Source organism: Lontra canadensis, unplaced genomic scaffold (genome assembly GCF_010015895.1).
Source record: "Lontra canadensis isolate GAN:19392208 unplaced genomic scaffold, GSC_riverotter_1.0 scaffold63, whole genome shotgun sequence".
Lineage (NCBI taxonomy): Eukaryota > Metazoa > Chordata > Mammalia > Carnivora > Mustelidae > Lontra > Lontra canadensis.
Genome location: NW_022631057.1, coordinates 5,280,700 through 5,300,792, shown reverse-complemented (window position 1 = coordinate 5,300,792; position 20,093 = coordinate 5,280,700). Strand labels below are relative to the sequence as shown.

At 36.7% G+C, this 20,093-nt stretch overlaps 1 protein-coding gene across 1 annotated transcript in view; it reads right to left on the bottom strand.

The window, feature by feature from the left end:
* The window catches only part of NEK7 (NIMA related kinase 7), a 149,139-nt gene that overhangs the window by 71,824 nt on the left and 57,222 nt on the right, over positions 1 to 20,093 (bottom strand). Inside the window, exon 3 of the mRNA XM_032878204.1 lies at positions 575 to 715. Within this exon, the coding sequence (XP_032734095.1) occupies positions 575 to 715 (141 nt within the window). The remainder of the gene's footprint in view (positions 1 to 574; positions 716 to 20,093) is intronic.

Sequence of the window (20,093 nt, the reverse complement as noted above, 5' to 3'; positions counted from 1 at the left end):
GACTGGAGAGCAAAGTTGATTCCAGAAGGATACAGATACAAGATGGCAATTTCAGACACGTCATCAATCCTCTGATTTAATCAATCCATTTCATTCTTTTTAAAATTTTCCAATAAAGAAAGTTAACTTCATTGTTCTTTCATTTATTGCCAGTGTGGTTCTCCACATTAATATAATACCCTGGACTGCCACTTACAAACTCTAGGCAATACATTTTGTAAAGTCTACTTTCCTCTTGTGAGTAACCTGTTGAGTTAGGAGCAAGTGGTGAGAAGTCAAATCTGCCTCTTAAAATCTGGAGTTGTAAAAGCTTTTCTAGGATCATTGCAGTCAGTACTAAATCTGGGTGAACAAAACCAGCTAAATTTTTAAAGCGCAGAAGTAATATTAAAATTAAAAATTAATTTCCACTGTGTACTACACTCAATTCAAGCTTTTAAAGTATAATTTTTATTCCTTTCTAGCATTCTCAACTTAAGACTGTCATTATCTAATCATTCAGGACATACTTTCCTCTATTTATTATTCATATAGTATAATTTTACATCGATTTACATAATTAAAATAATCTTACCTGCACTTTTTTTAAAGCTACTGGCACTCCATCCAAGAGACAGGCTGCTCTATAAACTTCACTAAATTGCCCGCGACCAATTTTCTTTTCTATTCGAAAGTTGGCTAATGTATTATAGCCCATATCCGGTCGTAAAGCCTTCTGTAATTAAAAAAGTCAGAATAAGTTTTCAATCATACAATATTCACACAATCATTAACTATTTGACATAAGTAGGTGATACCTATGATAAGCCTATAGACATCTATTCTATTCAACAAATATTATATTGAGCCATTCATGCTAGGTACTGTTCTGTATCCTGGGGAGACAGTAGCAAAGTAAACAGATGATAATCCCTACCCTCAAAAGAAAAATTCTGGCAGGGAAAAAAAAAAAATAACAAAGAGGGTAAACATGAAAAATATATATACAGTGTGTGAGATAGAAGGGCTAAAAAAAAATAAATCAATCAAGGAAGAAGGACATGAAATATCCGGGGAGGAGGAGACTTCTGAAATTTTAGATAGGAACTCCATAAAATTATCTTCAGTTCCTAGAATATAAACTTGTCCCACTCAATCTAGTACTCCTTTGATATTTGCTTTCTTTTTCACAGAATCTTTGACTTGAAATAGAATGTGTGTACGCACATACACACACACACACACACACACACACACAGTGCAACCTGCCAACTAATGCGTGAAAATCTGAACTTCTTGAGAGTTACTTAACTTTGACAAAGAACGTTTCCAGGGGCAGGGAATTTACCACCACATCATCACTGTTTTTTGTTTGTTTGTTTGTTTAAGACTTTATTTATTTAGAGCAGTGCTGGGTTACAGCAAAACTGTGAAGAGGCCCTTGCCCCCATACACGCATGGCTTTCCCCATCTGTGCCACCATAGGGCTACTTTGGTTATAATTCATGAACCTACACTGACACCCGAAGCTCCTAGCGCCCATTAGGGTTCACCCTTGGTGTCACACATTCTATGGCTTTGGACAAATGTATAAAAGTATCCATCATCATAGTACCATACAGTGTATTTTCAGGGCCCTAAAAATCCTCTCTGTACCTCCTATTTACCCCCACCCTCCCCATTAACACACCCCACCCACCTTTTTACAGTCTCCATAGCTTTGTTTTCTAGAATGTCGTATAGTGGAAGTCACTCAGTCTGTGGCCTTTTCAGATGAGCTTCTTTCACTTAGTACATTTTTTTTTAATTTAAAAGATTTTATTTATTTATTTGACAGAGAGAGATCACGAGCAGGGGGAGTGGCACACAGAGGGAGAGGGAGAAGCAGGCTCCCTGATGTGCAAGGAGCTAGATCCCAGGACCCTGGGATTATGACCAGAGCCGAAGGCAGACACAACAGACTGATCCAACCAGGTGCCCCCATAATTACATTGTTAAACAATATTTTGCTGTTATTCATGAAAAAAAAATCACTTCTAACTAACACTTTTTAGTACTTACTATGTATTAGCTGCTAGGAAAATAGAGATGAACCAGAAATGCTCTATGAGAGAAATAGTTACAGGGTATTGGGAAGGGAGCGCAACTGTCATTCCTATTTTGAGATAAAGCCCAACTCCTTATACATTTTATCCATTGTCCTAGTACTTTTGTTCATTTGTTTATTCATAGACTCTTTCAGTCATTAAGTCAGTTACAGAGTAAACGTTACTTGAATACCCGCTACAGTCAGCCACTGTTGCTGAAGTTACAACACGTACCCAACACACACTGCCTTTTAGGTTCCTCATGACACTCATGATCTATCTCAGCTCCTCTACCAAAAACCAAACTATAACAAAATAGCCTAGTTTAGCTATCAAATACCCTTATAGCTTCTCTTTTTTGGCCAAATACGCGAAGGCGTTCTGAGGTCCCTGGATTATTTGTTAGGACACTCTTCCAAGCCTTTACCATTCTCTTCACATCCTTCTGGACCGCCTCTATTCTCTGAGCCAACGTGGAGTACACATGTCATTCTTGTGGGGTCTGACTAGTGCACTGACTAGTAAGAGTGAACATTAAATGCCTATTAATGCAATCAAAGATAGCACTGGCTGGTAAACACACTAAATTGAACTTGAACTCTTAGTCCTTCAAATAAACCTCTGTTAAGCCTGATGACCCCATGACTTATGCAGAAGGCTATTTTGATATACAGGTAGTACTTTACCTTAACCCCAATACTTTTAACATTGTTGATTTTACTACATCTATCATGCTAGCAAAAATTCTAAAATTCTGCTAAAGTTACACTGTAATTCAAATACAATGTTTCTCAAAAAGAGAAACTGATTTTCTTTCTTCTGGAAGTCCAAACTACTGTCAAGAAAAATACCATTCTTCATTTAAGACATGCAAAATAACCAGTATACAAGAAATTTTACAAATTCATTCCATAAATATAATACCATAAATAACTGGTATAACAGAATAATAGTAGCAACTACCATAATAAAGGAAGGTTCCATTCTGTACCTACAACTTAACAATTCCTATATATTAGGACTTTATATGCCATCTAACTCGTTCTCATGTTATCAAACCATATCTATGTCTAGTTGATTCCCACGTATAGCCTTTACCATGCTACACAGTCACTAAACAAAATCTTCTACAATATGACTCAATATTATGGGACTCCTACATGACGATTCACAAATATCTTCAATTTCAAATCTTTTGATTAAGAAAAGCAGAAATAAAAACATGTGTTAAGAATGAAAACAAAAATACACACAATAAGAAAAATAAAAGAAAAATTAAATTATCAAAACACATGCTGTTCATTTATAAGATTTCTTCTTGGAGTCACTGAGATTAATTTGATTAAGTGCCTCTGTGACAACATGATACCTATTTAAGAAAGGAAACTTACAAAGTACCACTTCTTAGATATAGTCAATAGATAGTAGCAACTTTTCGTAGTTTCTTAACTGTTAATAAAAGTTACATTTAAAGAGTAGAGATTTTTTTAACTGCTACGCTTTCCTAAGAAAAAATTTTTAAAATATCAACACACGAGGATAGTCTGCAACCTCAAAGAAAGAGAATTCCTTCTTCTGCTATATATGTACATACCCTCTTTACTCCTGATGAAAACCTGTCAATCTCAACAGGAAAATACAACTTCATCATTAGGAACACTATCATACAATCCATATATGTTAAATTTAACTGGGAATTCCATCTTCTGTCTGCACAGTAACTGACAAATATTAGCGTGAACTGCTAAGACAGTGTGACAACCGCATGCTGAGAGCAAAGTCTCACTAATGTGTTTTGGCATGCAGGTTTGTAATCACACATTTACATATGCAATGACCTACATTTGCATGTCAGATCACACACTGTCTTGGTTTATTAAGACTGGGCACCTCCCTGCGCTTGGCGGCCAGAGTGGCGAGAGAGGGCCAGAGGGCGGTGTTTTTTGGCAGTTGAGGGATGAACTGCCACCAAGGATTAGGTTGATATGGCCTGAGCATTAGACACTTCATTAGACATAATCTGTTTAACAGTGGGCAGTGTATGTAAACTTCACAGCCCATTTGCGGCACCTTTCTCCCCCTATGGCCTTTCTTCAAAGGGCAGTGTGGGTGAGTGACAGCTTGTCTCATCTGCTCCCATGTCCTGTCACCCAGTGTAGACATGGAGAGCTGACATGAGAAGGAGCATAGCTGCACATCTCCAGCTACCCCTGGGTCCCTTTGCCACACTGCAATTTGTATAAAAATAAGCCTGTGTAGTAGGAGATCTCCTTTAGGAGATCATCAGAACGTAATACATATACTTTAGCAATGATTCTATTATATTGTATTCAATGCTATACTTCATTTTCATGAATTATATCCTATTGTAGGCAGCACTGTATTAGGTGCTTTAAATAAAAAGATATCATCAAACGAGTGCCCACACAAGAACTATTTTTAGGAAAGAGCTATATTCTCTTTTTTGAATGATGTCCAATTCCATATGTGTGTGTGTGTGTGTGTGTGTGTGTGTGTGTGTGTATAGCTTAGCATTTGAGGTATACTGGGAATAAATAACCCAGCAAAATAATGAGATTCAAATCAGTATGAAACATGGACCAAATAAAATCACTTAAATTGCTTTTTTCCTGGTCTCAAATTGGTGTATAAACTGCATCTGTTTCCTACAGTCCCTTAATGATCAGGATATTTTTCTGAGCTACACAAAATGGTTTTTGGATTTGGTATGAGTCACTTAAAGGATGTTAAATTTTTATAAAAACAAAAACACCTCTGCTGTTTCTTCCGCTGAAATAAAGATAATAAGGCCTTTCCTAGGACACAGGGCCAAGTCATTTTTATACCGAGCCATGGGCCTCCCCTACCAGCCATACCAAGTGTTCCCCAAGTGCGCCATGAGCTTTGGCCTCTCCATGCAAAGCATGTGCTTATCCCCATGCCTTCTAAATTACTTTGCTCTTCACACCTGGCAAACCACAACTCATCTTTGAGATTCCACTGCCAGCCTTCTAAGGAATCATCTTTGGCTTGTGGGCAGCTTTACTGGCTCCTTCCATAGCAACTGACAGTAGTCATTCAACTCTACCAACAGCTGTACAAACTCCGGCACTGAGCAAGTTTCTGGATCTCACTGGATTTAATTATTCATTTACATATATGTATTTTTCCTCCACATAACTGACTTTCTCAAAGCCAGAAACCACGTTTTATCTTTGTATCCAGCTGCCATGAAGGTGCTCTGACATGAACTAGATAATCAGTATTTACTAAATAAGTGAATGCAACCGAAAGAACTTAATAGAAAAGGCTTTAAATACATGCTGCATGATTGTAACTATTGAGAGGCTCTGAGTAGAAGCAGGTAGAAATGCAGTACGATGCAGTGGAAAAAATTTCAGTCCCACAAAGCAAGGCAACTGTCTCTGCCTCTTACAGCTTCCGCACAGGTGAAACAGAGAATTCCCTTATTTTTCATTATTAAAGAACACTTAGTCATAATCCACAATCCACGTTAGAGTACTATGGGAAGCATTAAACACTGTGTTTCAAATCAATCTTGCTCCGAAGCCTGACTAGGCATGGCATTACGAAAGAATCCACAGAGTTCCCAAATAGCCCCTTAGAAAAGGCAGAGGTTCTGGAGTTAATCGGCAAGACCTAGGCTCAAATCCCAGCTCTGATGCTCAGTGTCTTTTTGTGCAGCAAGCTACCCAAACCTTGTTTCATACTTCTGTAAAATAGGGGTAAGCCTACCCAAAGAACTGTGTCCAAGTGAGACTATGATTATAAAGTACCTAGGACAGAGCCAAGCATAGAGCACATACTCAGTATCAAAGAAGACTTTCCTTTCCCCAAGAGTACCAGCAGTGACAATGTTCCACCAACTCACTCTAACAGGGCTCTTGTGTTTGAAAAGCCTCCTTTAATGTCCTCTCGTTTGCTGCTAGATTTCCCAATGCCAAGAGCATGCTTACTAGGAGTTCTTAGTATCACCCCACCCTGTGCTCTGCCTTCCAACAGGGATACCTCATTTATCATGTGGGTTATCTTCCTGATTCACAAAGGAAACTAGCCTAACCCCTTGGGTATGAGGCTACTTAGGTCACAATACAGTGGGTCCAACTACAGTTATGCTACCCAATGTCCTTTTAACAATTATTGAGAGAAGGGCATTTAGTACCAAAAAAACACCATGTTTATAATCTGGTTATCTGGTTAGAACATGCTTAAAATGAAGTTTAAAACTGCAGGCACGTGAAAGAGGAGAATAACTCGTTCAAAACCCATAAACCCTACTAGTCTAAACTGTCTGGCTTCATGACAAAAGAAAACTGAGAAAGGGCATGGCTAATTCAGTACACAGCATCTTCTAGAATTACTGAGATAAAAGACTACATACCCCACAGAAGTATTTTCAAACAGATTAATTTTTGGAAGAAGTCTTAAAATGTAACTAATTAACATGGGTAACATAACTATAAGCCTGTATAAGTTGTTTCTCAATATTACTTTATCTCATAATTACTAACCATAAGATACCCATAACTCTTGACTTAAAGAGCATAATTAAAACTGTTCTTGGAAGCATTTATCTTACATTTTTGTGGTAAATTATTATGTTTAGGCTCATACCATTCCAGAATCTATATACTAACAGGTTATATTATAAAAGTATTCTGAAATATCAGAAACATAACATAAATATTCAAAATTATAGAGAACAACTAAGAAAACAAACCCTGGGGTGAATGAAGCTTTATATAACACCTTAAATGTTCCGGTTTCTTACTAATGCGCCTCTTGTTGATCTGAATGCATTCTAATCCTATAAGATCTTACTAATTGGGATTAACTTCTACTGCTTCCTTCATATAAAACTTCTCTTTTTAAAATAAAAATTATTCTGTTGTGCCAGTCGTTCTTAGTCTTACAGGTGCAGACTCTTTAAACAATGATTTCCTAGGACTAAATTAATTTCTTTAACTTGCTTTAAATTTGAAGGCAAGGACACTTAATGAGCAATAAGATAATTCAGGATAACATTATGACAATTCTCTCTCGGGAAATTAGAAGAGTCACTGCATGGACTCAATAAACACCCCAGGGAGAAAATTATATCCTGATAATTCCTAGTGGTATTGTTATCAATGATCTAATATACAAGCCAGTATTAATTACAATATTTAACATCATTAATAAGGTTTTCATTTTTATTGCAAATCTATCCCTCACTGGTGGTTTTCACATTACCAATTATGCAAGTTAATAACCTGCTTTATATTTTGTATTAATGCTACTGGATTTCTCCAAAATTTAAGAGTAACAAACTTCAAAATGCTCTTCAATTTTACTTAACAATAAAATTCATGCTCTGGCCTTGAAAATGGTATTACTCATCACCAATCTACTCAAACTAGAATAGCCTTTTAACAATATTTAACACAACTCTGTCAAATATTATTTTCTATAAACTTTTTATAAACCTCACTGGAAACCAAAACAACAACAACAACACAAAAAAACACCACATGCACCAGCAGTCTAATGATCCATGCTTTTTCCACATTTGAACAATTACCTCCCTAGAATTTCTTGAACTATTTCAAAGGTAACCAATTCCTAAAGATTAGTAAGTGTTGGAGATTTACACCAGTTTGAACAATATGCCATTAATCATTACTACTGGCTTTTTACCAAAGGAGGGAATTCATTGTAGCAAAAGAAAATGAGTGACCATATATAACTAATTATCTAGCTAAACATTTATAAGACCCTAGTATTTGTATCATTTAATCATCATTAGTTATACTTCCTAGCATAATAATTACTGTATCTAAATTATGTAACCAAAAATACTATCTTTGTCACCTTATCATGAGCAGAATAGTTGATTAATGACAAAGATACTCCCATTTCCCCCACTCCGCCCATGAGCACCACCAGCCATACCTGGAAAAATTAAATATGGCAAGGAAAAGTCTCTTACTAAGAAAACAGAGATAGAGACAGGGAGAAGTAGAGGGAAGGGGTTTTCTGAAGTTTATTCATTTATGCCACAAGTATTAGCAAGGGAGGAGATATAAACAAATGCATACATAATACAAAAACAACAAAAAGAAAGTAAACATATACATAATAGTATCTAATACTTATTCCACATTCTTTAGTACTATGCAGAGAAATATAATAGGATGACATACAGAAAATGAGAAGATGGTTATTTTAGATTGGGTAATTCAGTGATGACCTGAGGAGGTGACATTTACATTGTAATTAAAAGACCCCAAGGAAAGGAAGCAGCAGAAAGAACAGCTGGAGAAAATGTCTCAAAAATGATGGTGTAAAAAGGATAGTGTGGCTGTCAAGGGGGACAATGGTAAGGAATGAGGCTCAAGAGGTAAGTAAGCACTGACAAAATTACATAGTACTCTGATGGCTAGAATAAGGAGTTTGAGGTTTACACAGGAAGCAGCGTGCTCTGATCTACCATACCTTTTACAAAGGTAAGTCACAGTGCTGCATGGAAAAGGAACTGGAGAGGAGGATGAGTAAAGCTAGAGTGGAAGCTGGGAGACTAGACATAGGTAACGGACTTGACCTGGGAATTATAGTGAGATATGACAACAGCTGGAATCAGGATATAATCTTGACATAGAGTCAAAGGAACAGCTGATGAATTGAATATAAGAAGTGAGGGGCAGAGAGAAATCAAGAATAAGTCATAGATTTTTGGCTTGAGCACGCAGACAAATCTTGATGCCATTTACTAGGATAAACACGGCAAAAGGAGAGGCAGTTTGGGCAGAACATAGGCAATAAAAATGTAATTTTTAGATTACATTTAGATTTAGTAAGATTATAATGTGATATACAAACAATCAGTGGGTAGAGAAATCTTTGGGCCAAATAATTTATGGCAAAAAGTTGTCACTATCATAGTCATGCTTGATGTGGTCATCATCACCATCAACTAATGAGTGCTGTGTGCTAAGCACCACACTAAAAGCTCCCTATCAACTCTATGAAGTGAAAAATACTATTCTTTTCATTTATTGATAACTAAGTTTTATAGATGTTAAATAACTTGCTCTCCATCACATAGCAAGAAAATGAGAGATCTCAGAATTCATCCTAGACAATCTATCTTCAGAGTTCATGTTCTCAACCACCACACTACATAGCCAGTCCCTGTTTCCTTCCAGCAACTCTACAGATAAATGCTTCTATGTTCCACAGGGTACTACCCTTGGCCTTCTCTTCTCACTTTACTCATTCACTCTAGGCAATCTAATTCACTGTTCAATCTCACCCATTCATTGGTTCTGGAAGTTAGTGTTAATTGATTCCACATATCCCCCATACCTTCTATTGGACACTCTATCCCAACTCTCCTAGAAACTCCTCCTCCATCTCTTTGTTCTGCCTTGATCTACCTCCCCTTGATCTATACTTAATGAGATCCAGTCAAGAGAGAAAAAGAAATGATGCATAATTAAATTTATTCTATATAAATGTGGCTGAAAAAAGAGGTACTTATCAAAATTTCTAAATATAAGAAATATTTGCTTTATGAATACTTAATGAGAAAGCTGTCTGAAACATAATCACAGTTTCATGAAAAAGTCATAATACTCACATAATAATGATATAAAGGAAAATATAAAGATATCCTATATGTACTGGCAATTTTTTAAAATTCTGATTCCAGTGAACTTAACATACAATGTTATATTCATTTCAGATGTACAAAACAGTGATTTAACAATTCCATATATTATTCAGTGCTCATCAAGGTAAGTTACTCTTAATCCCCCTTCATCTATTTCATCCATCCCCCCACACTCCTCCCCTCTGATAACCATCTGTTTTTGTTCTGTATAGTTAAGAGTCTGTTTCTTGGTTTGTCTTTTTCTCCCCCTTTGTTTTGTTTTGTTTCTTAAAAACCACATATGATTGAAATCCTATGGTATCTGTCTTTCTCTGACTTATTTCACTTCTATACTTTCTAAATCCATCCATGTACTTGCAAACAGCAGGATTTCATTCTTTTTATGGCTGAATAATATTCCATTGTACATATATACCACCTCTTCTTTATCCATTCATCCATCAGTGGGCACTCAGGTTGCTTCCACAATCTGGTTATTGTAAATAATGCCACAATAAACATAGGGGTGAATGACCCTTTAAATTAGTGTTTTTGCATCTTCTGGGTAAACCATATGATTACTGGACCATGGGGTAATTCTATTTTTAATTTTTTGAGGAACTTCCATACTGACTTCCACAGTAGTGACACCAGTTTGCATTCCCACCGACAGCGCAAGAGGGTTCCTACTTCTCCACACTCTTGCCAACTCTTGTTTCTTACAATTTTGATTTTCACCATTCTGAGACATATGAGGTGATATCTCATTGTGGTTTTGATTCACATTTCCCTGATGATGAGTGATGTTGAGCATCTCTTCATGTGTCTATTAGTCATCTGTATGTCTTCTTTGGAGAAATGTCTGTTCATGTCTTCTGTCCATTTTTTAATTGAATTATTACTTTTTGGGGTCTTTTTATATCCTTCGGGTATGTGTAAGTTGTGTAAGTTCTTTATTTTCAATACTAACTCTTTATCAGATATGTCATTTGCAAATATCTGTTTCTATTCAAGTAGACTGTCTTTCGGTTTTGTTGGTTGTTTCCTTTGCTGTGCAGCTTTTTATTTTGATGTAGTCCCAACAGTTTATTTTTGCTTTTGTTTCCCTTTCCTCAGGAGACATATCTAGAAAAATGTTGCTATATCTAATGTCACAGAAATTATTGCCTGTGCTCTCTCCTAGGATTTGTAAAAGCTTTAGGCCTCATATTAAGGCCCTTAATCCATTTTTAGTTTATTTTTTTGTATGGTATAAGAAAGTGGTCCAGTTTCATTCTTTTCCATGTTGTTGTCCAGTTTTCCCAACACCATCTGTGGAAGAGACGGTCTTTTTCCCACTGCATGTTCTTGCCTCCTTTGTCAAAGATTAGTTGATGATAAATTGGGGGATTCTTTCTGGGTTTTCTATTCTTTTCCATTGATCTATGTGTCTATTTTTGTGCCAGTACCATACTATTTTGATTATTATAGATTTTCAATGTAATTTGAAGTCTGGAATTGTGATAACTCCAGTTTTGTTCTTTTTCAAGATTCCTTTGGATATTTGAGGTCTTTTTGGTTCATACAAATTTGGGGATTGTTTGTTCTACTTCTGTGAAAAATGCTGTTGGTATTTTGATAGGGATGCATTAAATCTGTAGATGTAGTATAAACATTTTAACAATATTTGTTCTTCCAATCTATGAGCATGGAATGTCTTTCCATATCTTTGTGTTATCTTCAACTTCTCTCAGCAATGTTTAATAGTTTTCAGAGTACAGGTCTTTCACCTCTTTGGTTAAGATTATTCCCAGGTATCTTACTATTTTTGGTACAACTGTAAATAGGGTTGTTTCCTTAATTTCTCTCTCTGCTGCCTTGTTAGTAGTGTATGAAATGCAACAGATTTCTATATATAGATTTTGTATCCTGTGACCTCACTGAATTCATTTATCAGTTTTAATAGTTTTTTTGGTGGAGTCTTTAGGGTTTTCTATATGTGGTATCATGTCATCTGCAAATAGTCAAAGTTTTACTTCTTCCTTACCAATCTGGATGCCTTTACTTTCTTTCTCTTGTCTGATTGCTATGGTTATGACTTTCAGTACCACTCTGAATAAAAATGGTGCAAGTGGACATACTTGCCTTGTTCCTGAACTTAAGGGAAAGCTGTTTTTCACCAATGAGCATGATGCTTTCTCTGTATCTACTGAAATGACCACATGATTTTTATCCTTTCTCTTATTGATGTGATGTATCACATTGATTGATTTGCAAATATTGAACTTGCATCCCAGGAATAAATCCCACTTGATCGTGGTGAATGATTTTATTAATGTATTGTTAAATTTGGTTTGCTAATATTTTGTTGAAGAATTCTGCATCTATGTTTATCAGAAATATTGGCCTGTATCTCTCTTTTTTGTTGTATCTTTATGTGGTTTTGAAATCAGGGTAAGGCTGGCCTCATAGAATGAATTTGGAAGTTTTCCTTTCTCTTTTATATTCTGGAATAATTGGAGAGGAATAGGTATTAACTCTTCTTTAAATGTTTAGTAGAATTCACTGGTAAAGCTGTTTGGTCCTGGACTTTTGTTTGTTAGGAGTTTTTGATTACTAATTCAATTTCTTTGCTGGTAATCGATCTGTTTAAATTTTCTATTTCTTCTTGTTAAGTTTTGGTAAGTTATACATTCTAGGAATTTATCCATTTCTTCTAGATTGTCCAGTTTGTTGGCATATAATTTTTCATAATATTCTCTTACAATCCTCTGTATTTCTGCACTGTTTGTTGTTATTTATCTTCTTTTGTTCCTGATTTTGTTTGAGTCCTCTATCTTTTGCTTTCTTTTATTTATTTATTTTTTTTAAATGAGTCTGGCTAGAGGTTTATCAATTTTGTCGATCTTTTCAAAGAAACAGCTCCTAGTTTCACTGATGTATTCTACTGTTCTTTATAAGTTTTTGTATCATTTCTTTATTATTTCCTTCCTTCTGTTGGATTTGGGTTTTGTTTGTTCTTCTTTTCCTAGATCCATTAGGTATAAGGTTAGGTCTGTTTGAGATTTTTCTTGCTTCTTGAGGTAGACCTTTAGAGATTAATTTATTTAGAGATTAATTTATTCATCTAACAAACATTACTGCATAGCCATTATCTACTATCACTGACATAAAATACGATCCACAAAAGTGAATACTGCACTGCTGACACAGCATATTATTTTTCTTAATTGAAGTACACTTGATGTACAATGTTATATTAGTTTCAGATTTATAACATATTAATTCAATAATTCTATAGGTTATTCAATGTTCATCACAATTAAGTATAGTCACCATCTGTCACCATACATTACTACAATATTATTGGCTATATTCCCTATTCTGTACTCTTCATCTCTGTGACTTACGTATTTTATATAACTAGAAATTTCTACCTCTCAGTCCCTTCACCTATTTTGTCCATCCCCTCACCTACTTCCCTTCTGGCAACCACCATTTTGTTCTTTGTTTTTAAGAGTCATTTTTTTTTTTTTTAGTTGTTTGTTCATATAAGTGAAATCATATGGGTTTTTTCTTCCACTATTGGACTTATTTAACATAATATCCTATAAGTACATTCACATTGTCATCAATGGCAAGATCATACCATATCTTCTTTATCAATTCACCTATCAATGAACACTTGGGTTGTTTTCATATCTTGGCTATTGTAAATAATGCTGCAATAAACATACAGATGCATATATCTTTTCAAAGTATAATCTTATTTAATGGAAGCATATGAGTATAAGGAATTAGCCAATAATCATTATTTTTTCTGAGAGTTATCTTTTTGTTGTCTCCAAATTATATACTTCCACAACTATAACATTTTCCCTAGTATCTCTATCATGAAATGTAGTTTATATAACATTATAATGAGCTTTTACGCTCACTATGTTCCATCAGTGACTAAATATATTTGAATACCATTACCTTGCTACCTTAGACTTGCAGATGAAAAATAGCATAGTATAAGCAAGACATGACTGAATCTGAGTCCAAAATAAGAAATGACACAAAATGTAATTGGAGAAGTAAAAGGAGACAAAATGATGCAAGACCTTCTAAGTCATATAAGGAAATACAGAATTCACCCTAAGAGCGATAAAAAAGCAGCCCTTTAGGGGCACCTGGGTGTTTCAGTCATTGAGCATCTGCCTTCAGCTCAGGTTGTGATCCCAGGGTTCTGGGATCGAGTCCCGTGTCGGGCTCCCTGCTCTGCAGGAGGCCTGCTTCTCCCTCTCCCACTCCCCCTGCTTGTGTTCCCTCTCTTGCTGTCTCTCTGTTGGGTAATAAAATCTTAAAAAAAAAAAAAAAAAAAAAAGGCAGCCCTTTAAGGAGCATGAGATAATGAAATATACACTTTAAAAGGATAAGTCATGCTACAATGTAAAGAATGAACTAGAAATGGTTAAATGAAAGGTAAAGAGCTCAGTTACATAAAGTTCCTGCAATAACCCAGGCAAAAGGCGACAATAATCTTAACTAGAGTAGTCAAGTCACAATGTAGGGAATCAGCAGAACTGATAGCTTTTTAAGAAATAAAATCAAGAGAACATGGAAACCACCTAAACATAAGATATGAGAGTCCCTTGTTTGTAGCTTGATCAACCAGATGGATGGTGGTAATAATCACAAGCAAAAATGCAATATTGGGCAAAATACAATAAATTTCATTTTGAAGACTAAGAGCTCGAGGTACCTATAAAAATAATAAGGGTCGGGGCGCCTGGGTGGCTCAGTGGGTTAAGCCTCTGCCTTCCGCTCAGCTCATGATCCCAGGGTCCTGGGATCCTCTGCAGGGAGCCTGCTTCCTCCTCTCTCTCTCTCTCTCTCTCTCTCTCTGCCTGCCTCTCTGCCTACTTGTGATCTCTGTCTGTCAAATAAATAAATAAAATCTTTTAAAAAAAATATTAAGAGCCATGGTGATTAAGATCAAACTGGCCAGGAAATATATGAGGAACTTTCTCTGCAAAAGTTAAAGAACCACTGGCTTGGAGTCAGACAACCCTGGGTCAAATCCCAGCTCTACCCCTAACTAGCTATGTTACCATGGGCAAATTAATTAATTAGTCTGAGCCTCAGTCTCTTATTTGTAAAGTATGAAAAATAATGCTTTGTATGTTATCTGTTAGAAGTAAATGAGGCAATGTATTCAAAATGCTTAGCACAAGGTAGGTGTATTTTAAAGAATTCAATAATCGGTAGGTGCCAATAGTAGTGGCCATACCACTACCCCAGACAAAAGCAGGATGAAGGTGGTAAGACAGTGAGCCAGGTGGTCAAGTTTTCAACTAATGTGAGGAGTGATGAGGAGGGTAGAAGATCACAGCTGTCAGAAAGGTGAAAATCCTTTAGATGGGAAGCAGAAGCCTCAGTACAGCTCTTGCTTCCTCCTGATCCTTACGGTTTATGGCTATTAAAGAACAAGTAGACTCTACTTAGGACAGTTAAGGGGGAAAACCAGTGTCCTTGGGGGAAAGAGGTACATTCCAGTTAAAAACAAAGAAGTGGAAAAAAAAATGTTCAATAAGAAATGAGGGACATAGGTAGTTACTTGTACAATGAAAGAGAAAATCTGTAGATACTTGTATATTTTAATATTCATATTCAAAAAGGTGGTGCTTAGAGAATTGATCGATTTCACACCAAGTTTATATTCATTCAAAAATATTTACTGAATGTCTACTATGTATCTAGGTACTATTCTAGGCACTAGGGATAAAGCTTATACTCAAGCAGAACAGTGACAATGAACAAAATAAAGAGTGCTAAGGTGATAAATTCCATAGAGAAAAAATATGGCAGCAAAGGCATACTGTGTTGGAATGAAATTTCAATTTTCACTGAATGATCAAAGTATGTGATATTTAAATATACACTTGAAGAAGATGAGTGAGCAAGCTGATGAGAAACTACTAGAAGGTTTTAAACAGACATCACTTGACTATAATGTTATATTTTATATTTAAATTTTGTATAATTTTATGTCTTCTGTGTTGAGAAGACAAGGAGAGGCAAGGGTGGAAGTGGAGACCAAGTGGGAGGCTATCACAACAAGGTATGTGAAAAGTTAAAATAATTCTGACCAGAGTGGTAGCAGAGAGTAAGAAGTATTCTGATTCTAAATATATCTTAAAGATAGAGCCTATGGAATCTATTAACAGATTAGAGATTAGATGACAGGGATGTGAGGGAGTCAGGAATGTCTCTAAAAATTTTAGCCTAGCAAATGAAAAAATGGGCCTCTCACTAATTGTCATAGAAAAGACTATAGCTGGGTACCTGGGTGGCTCAGTCGATTAAGCATCTGCCTTCGGCTCAGGTCATGATCCTAGGGTTTTAGGATTAAGTCCCATGTCCAGCTCCTTGATCAGCAGGGAGCCTGCTTCCCTCTCTCCCCCAGCTCATGCTCTCTCTCAAATAAATAAAATCTTTTTTAAAAAGAGAGAAAGAGCTTGAGAGAGAGAAAGAGAAGACTGTAGATAGAACAGTTTTAGGTGGAATATTTAGAGGTCTGTTTCAGGCATTTTAGGTTTGGGGCATGTAAATCTGTTGTCAAGTATCCAAGTGGATGCATGAGTTTGGAATTCAGGACACAGGTTTGCACTGAATATAAATCTGAGTCACCAGCATACAGATCATACTAAGAATCCCAAATTGTTTACAGGTTCAGGTGAGGAGAAATCAGCAAATGAGGGACCACTAAGACAAGAGAAAAACAAAGTTCTCGGAAACTAAGCAACGAACAGGCTTCAAAGAAGAAAGGATGATCGACGCTATCAAATGTAGCTGGTAAGTCAGGAAGACGAGGACTAAGAACAGACAGCTGGACTGAACAACATGGAAGTACAATCCTGGCAAGAGCAGTTTCAGCGGCATTGTCAGGGAGAAAGCTGAATTGGAGTACGTTTCAGGGAGTGAAAGGAGAAATGAGACAAAACTACAAATAAATCTTTCTAGGAATTTTGCAATAAAAGGCAGCAGAGAAATAGGTCAACAGCTGGAGAGAAGAAGGACTTCAAAAGCTGTTTTTTGAGTTTGTTTGGTTCGGTTTGTTGTTTGATGGAAGAAATAACAGCACAATAGTATGTGACTGGACGGACTCAGTAGAGAAAGCTGAAATAAGCAGGAGATGGAGATGGGATCTGGGGCTCATGGGAGCGCCAGCCTTTAAGAACAGTTGGCTCAGTTCACCTGGTAACAGAAAAAGCAGATCACAGGAGTATACAAGGTTCTGGGAGGAGGATATCCATGGCAGGAGTCAGTGGGCGATCTCTTCTGATTGTTTCAGTTTTTTTAAGTGAAGTAGGAAACAAGGGCATTAGCTGAGAGTGGGCGTGGGGGAGAAAGTATTGGGAGCCGAGGAGAAAAAAGATGAAGTCGTCACTGAGGAAGTGGGGGAGCCGAGGCACTCAGGATATGGCTAATGACATATATAATTAAGGGTTACTTGAGGTTCACGGTCGTGACTTTAAATCATGGCAAGAGTATTCTTTCCTCAAAACAGCTGCTGCTCATTCTCCTGTACCTTTATCAACAATGTTATTCAATGAACTAAACTGTTAAAAGGAGAACACTACATATAAAGACTCCCCAAAATAGAAGCTCTACTCGACGCTATATGAAAGGTGCCTTGGCAAAATCAATTTATCAAAAGAAGGTAAATGATGACCTTATTTCACAAAGAAAGTAATTCTCTAAGATGAGCTAAAGACAGAGGAAGGCAATACAGTTCTCATGTCCAAAAATCCTATCCACTCAACAAAGTCTACTGGGGGCTGCGTCGCTCTGGCCCACAGTGCACCCGGATTACTAGCTTGACATGCTACAAGGTAAACCTCATCTCAACTCTTCACATTCCTTTCACAGAGATGCAAAAAGCACAAGTGGACTGTAGTTTGGGCTGCCATGAAGCTTTAAGGAATGGTCAGTCTACCCTACTGCCTGGATTGGAAAACAGCAAGACAAGATTTTCGTACCTTCCAAGCTGTAAAACAAAGACTGTCTATTTTTCTAGCTGTAAATGTGGGGTACTCTCCCTCCTTCAGAGGTGGCCAAAGTGTTACACTAGTTATCTACAAATTTACAAGTAATAATTATAATTTAAACCCTGAAGATTATTGCAATTAAAATTTATTCCCCTTCAAGGGGCCTGGGTGGCTCAGTGGGTTAAAGCCTCCACCTTCGGCTTAGGTCATGATCCCAGGGTCCTGGGATCAAGCCCTGCATAGGGCTCTCTGCTCTTTGAGGAGCCTGCTTCCTCCTCTCTCTCTGCCTCTCTGACTACTTGTGATCTCTGTCAAAAATGAATAAAATCTTTAAAAAAATTATTCCCCTTCTACTCACCCCCAGAAATCATTAGAACTGTACTGATTAATAATTGTTCCATATTTACATTTATGATAAAAATGTGAAGTACCACAGCACTCTTCAATCAATGCCCATAAATCAAAATTCTCACAAAATGTTAGTTGTAAACGTTCCTTGTTAAAAATTAGTCTCATAGTTGAAAGCAAACATTTTACTATTTATTTGTCATTATATTATACACAGTCTTTAAAAAAAAATATTAAGCCAAATCCATTATTCCACAAATAGGAATTCTAAAGCATTAAGAATATATAGAATAAAATTTAGTCAAAATCCTTGCAGTACCTTCTAGGCTTTCATGGAGGGAATCAAAGAAGGAAAGAAGGAAGGGAAGGGAAAAAAAAATGGATGCTGAGAGGACAAATTTTCCCTAAGTTAAAGAGAATGGCAATAATAGAAAAACACATTTGAAAAAATACATAAATCTCACAATCTAAAACTTCAAAAAAACAAAAAAAAAAAGAAAGAAACTCCTATACTAAAAATAAGAACCATATATTATGCATTTTGGGGTTACAGCATTCATCTTGGAACAAGGAAAGGAAAGATATGCCAAAAATACACATCACTCATCATTATAACAGGGTATAATTGGTATTTGACACTTAAAAAGCTGACTTCCCTTGATTTCTGTTTATGTCCACACTGATATTAGCATAACAAAAGTGAAAGAAGTCACTTGGCTAACCATATGTTGCCATATCACCCCTGTTATTCAGGCCAATGGTGTGGAACAAAACAAAAGAAGGTTGTCAACCCCGGACAGACCCTGTGCTTTCCCAGCCCTTTAAAATAACACTACTGAGAGCAGTAACATTTTTCACAGACCTAACAAGCAATAACGCCTATAAGCTCTTGTCAGGTAATTTTTCTTTCACTATCTCACACTATCAGTTCAGAGAAGGGGGAAAAAAAATCCTTCTCCCTTCCCCCACTTGCCACAGGCAGCCAGAACCTGGGATGACACTTGCCTGTTTCCAACAGGGAGAGAGGTCCACCCACACAGGAGCAGCAGCAGGAGGCATAAACTAAAGGGAACAGTGTGAAAAGAGATGCAGAACCGCATATATAATCTTGCAATGTATGCTGTGTGGCAGCCTGGTGTCTCATAGGAAAACAATTACTTTCATGTTTGCCTCCTACTGCCACTCCGACCTTTCCTGGTTGGTGACTCAGTAGGAGGCAAAAATGAAAGTGCTTTTTCCCCCCCTTAGAAACTAAAGGCTGTTCCAAACTGTGGATTTCAAAATCATAACACGAACCATCTAATTTTCAGAAGTGCTTCTTTTACTGTCTTCACTAGACACAGCATACTATGAAACAACAGTGTTTGCCTAGATGTGTAAAATGGGCACTAGGATGTGTTTACATCTATTTGATAGTTAGAAGTTGCTTAGTACAATCTCAGTAATTTATGACCAGAACACAAAATACAGGCAGTAGATCTTACAAAACAACCATCCTGAAATTAAAATATTGGACACTGTAGGGGGCGCCTGGGTGGCGCAGTGGGTTAAGCCTCTGCCTTCGGCTCAGGTCATGAAACCAGGGTCCTGGGATTGAGCCCCACATCGGGCTCTCTGCTCAGCAGGGAACCTGCTTCCTCCTCTCTCTCCACCTGCCACACTGCCTACTTGTGATCTCTGTCAAATAAATAAACAAAATCTTAAAAAAAAAAAAATCGGACACTGTATATTAACGACCTGGAATTTAATTCAAAACTTAAAAATAAAGAAATTAAAATATTGCCCTTACATTAAGCTGAAGGGTCTCTTTTCTGAATACAGAGAATTCAGGTGAGTATCACAAAGAAAAGCAATGTAAAATTCAATTAGGTAAAGGGCTAATTTAAACTTCTTCATTTGAGTGAGTCCCTGGTTGGCTTCAATTACACATTCTTGTGGAGGCCCTGCTCCATGTAAGGAAGTACAGTACCAAAGTAAGAGAAAGTCCTCTTCCTCAAAGAGAATTTAACCTGG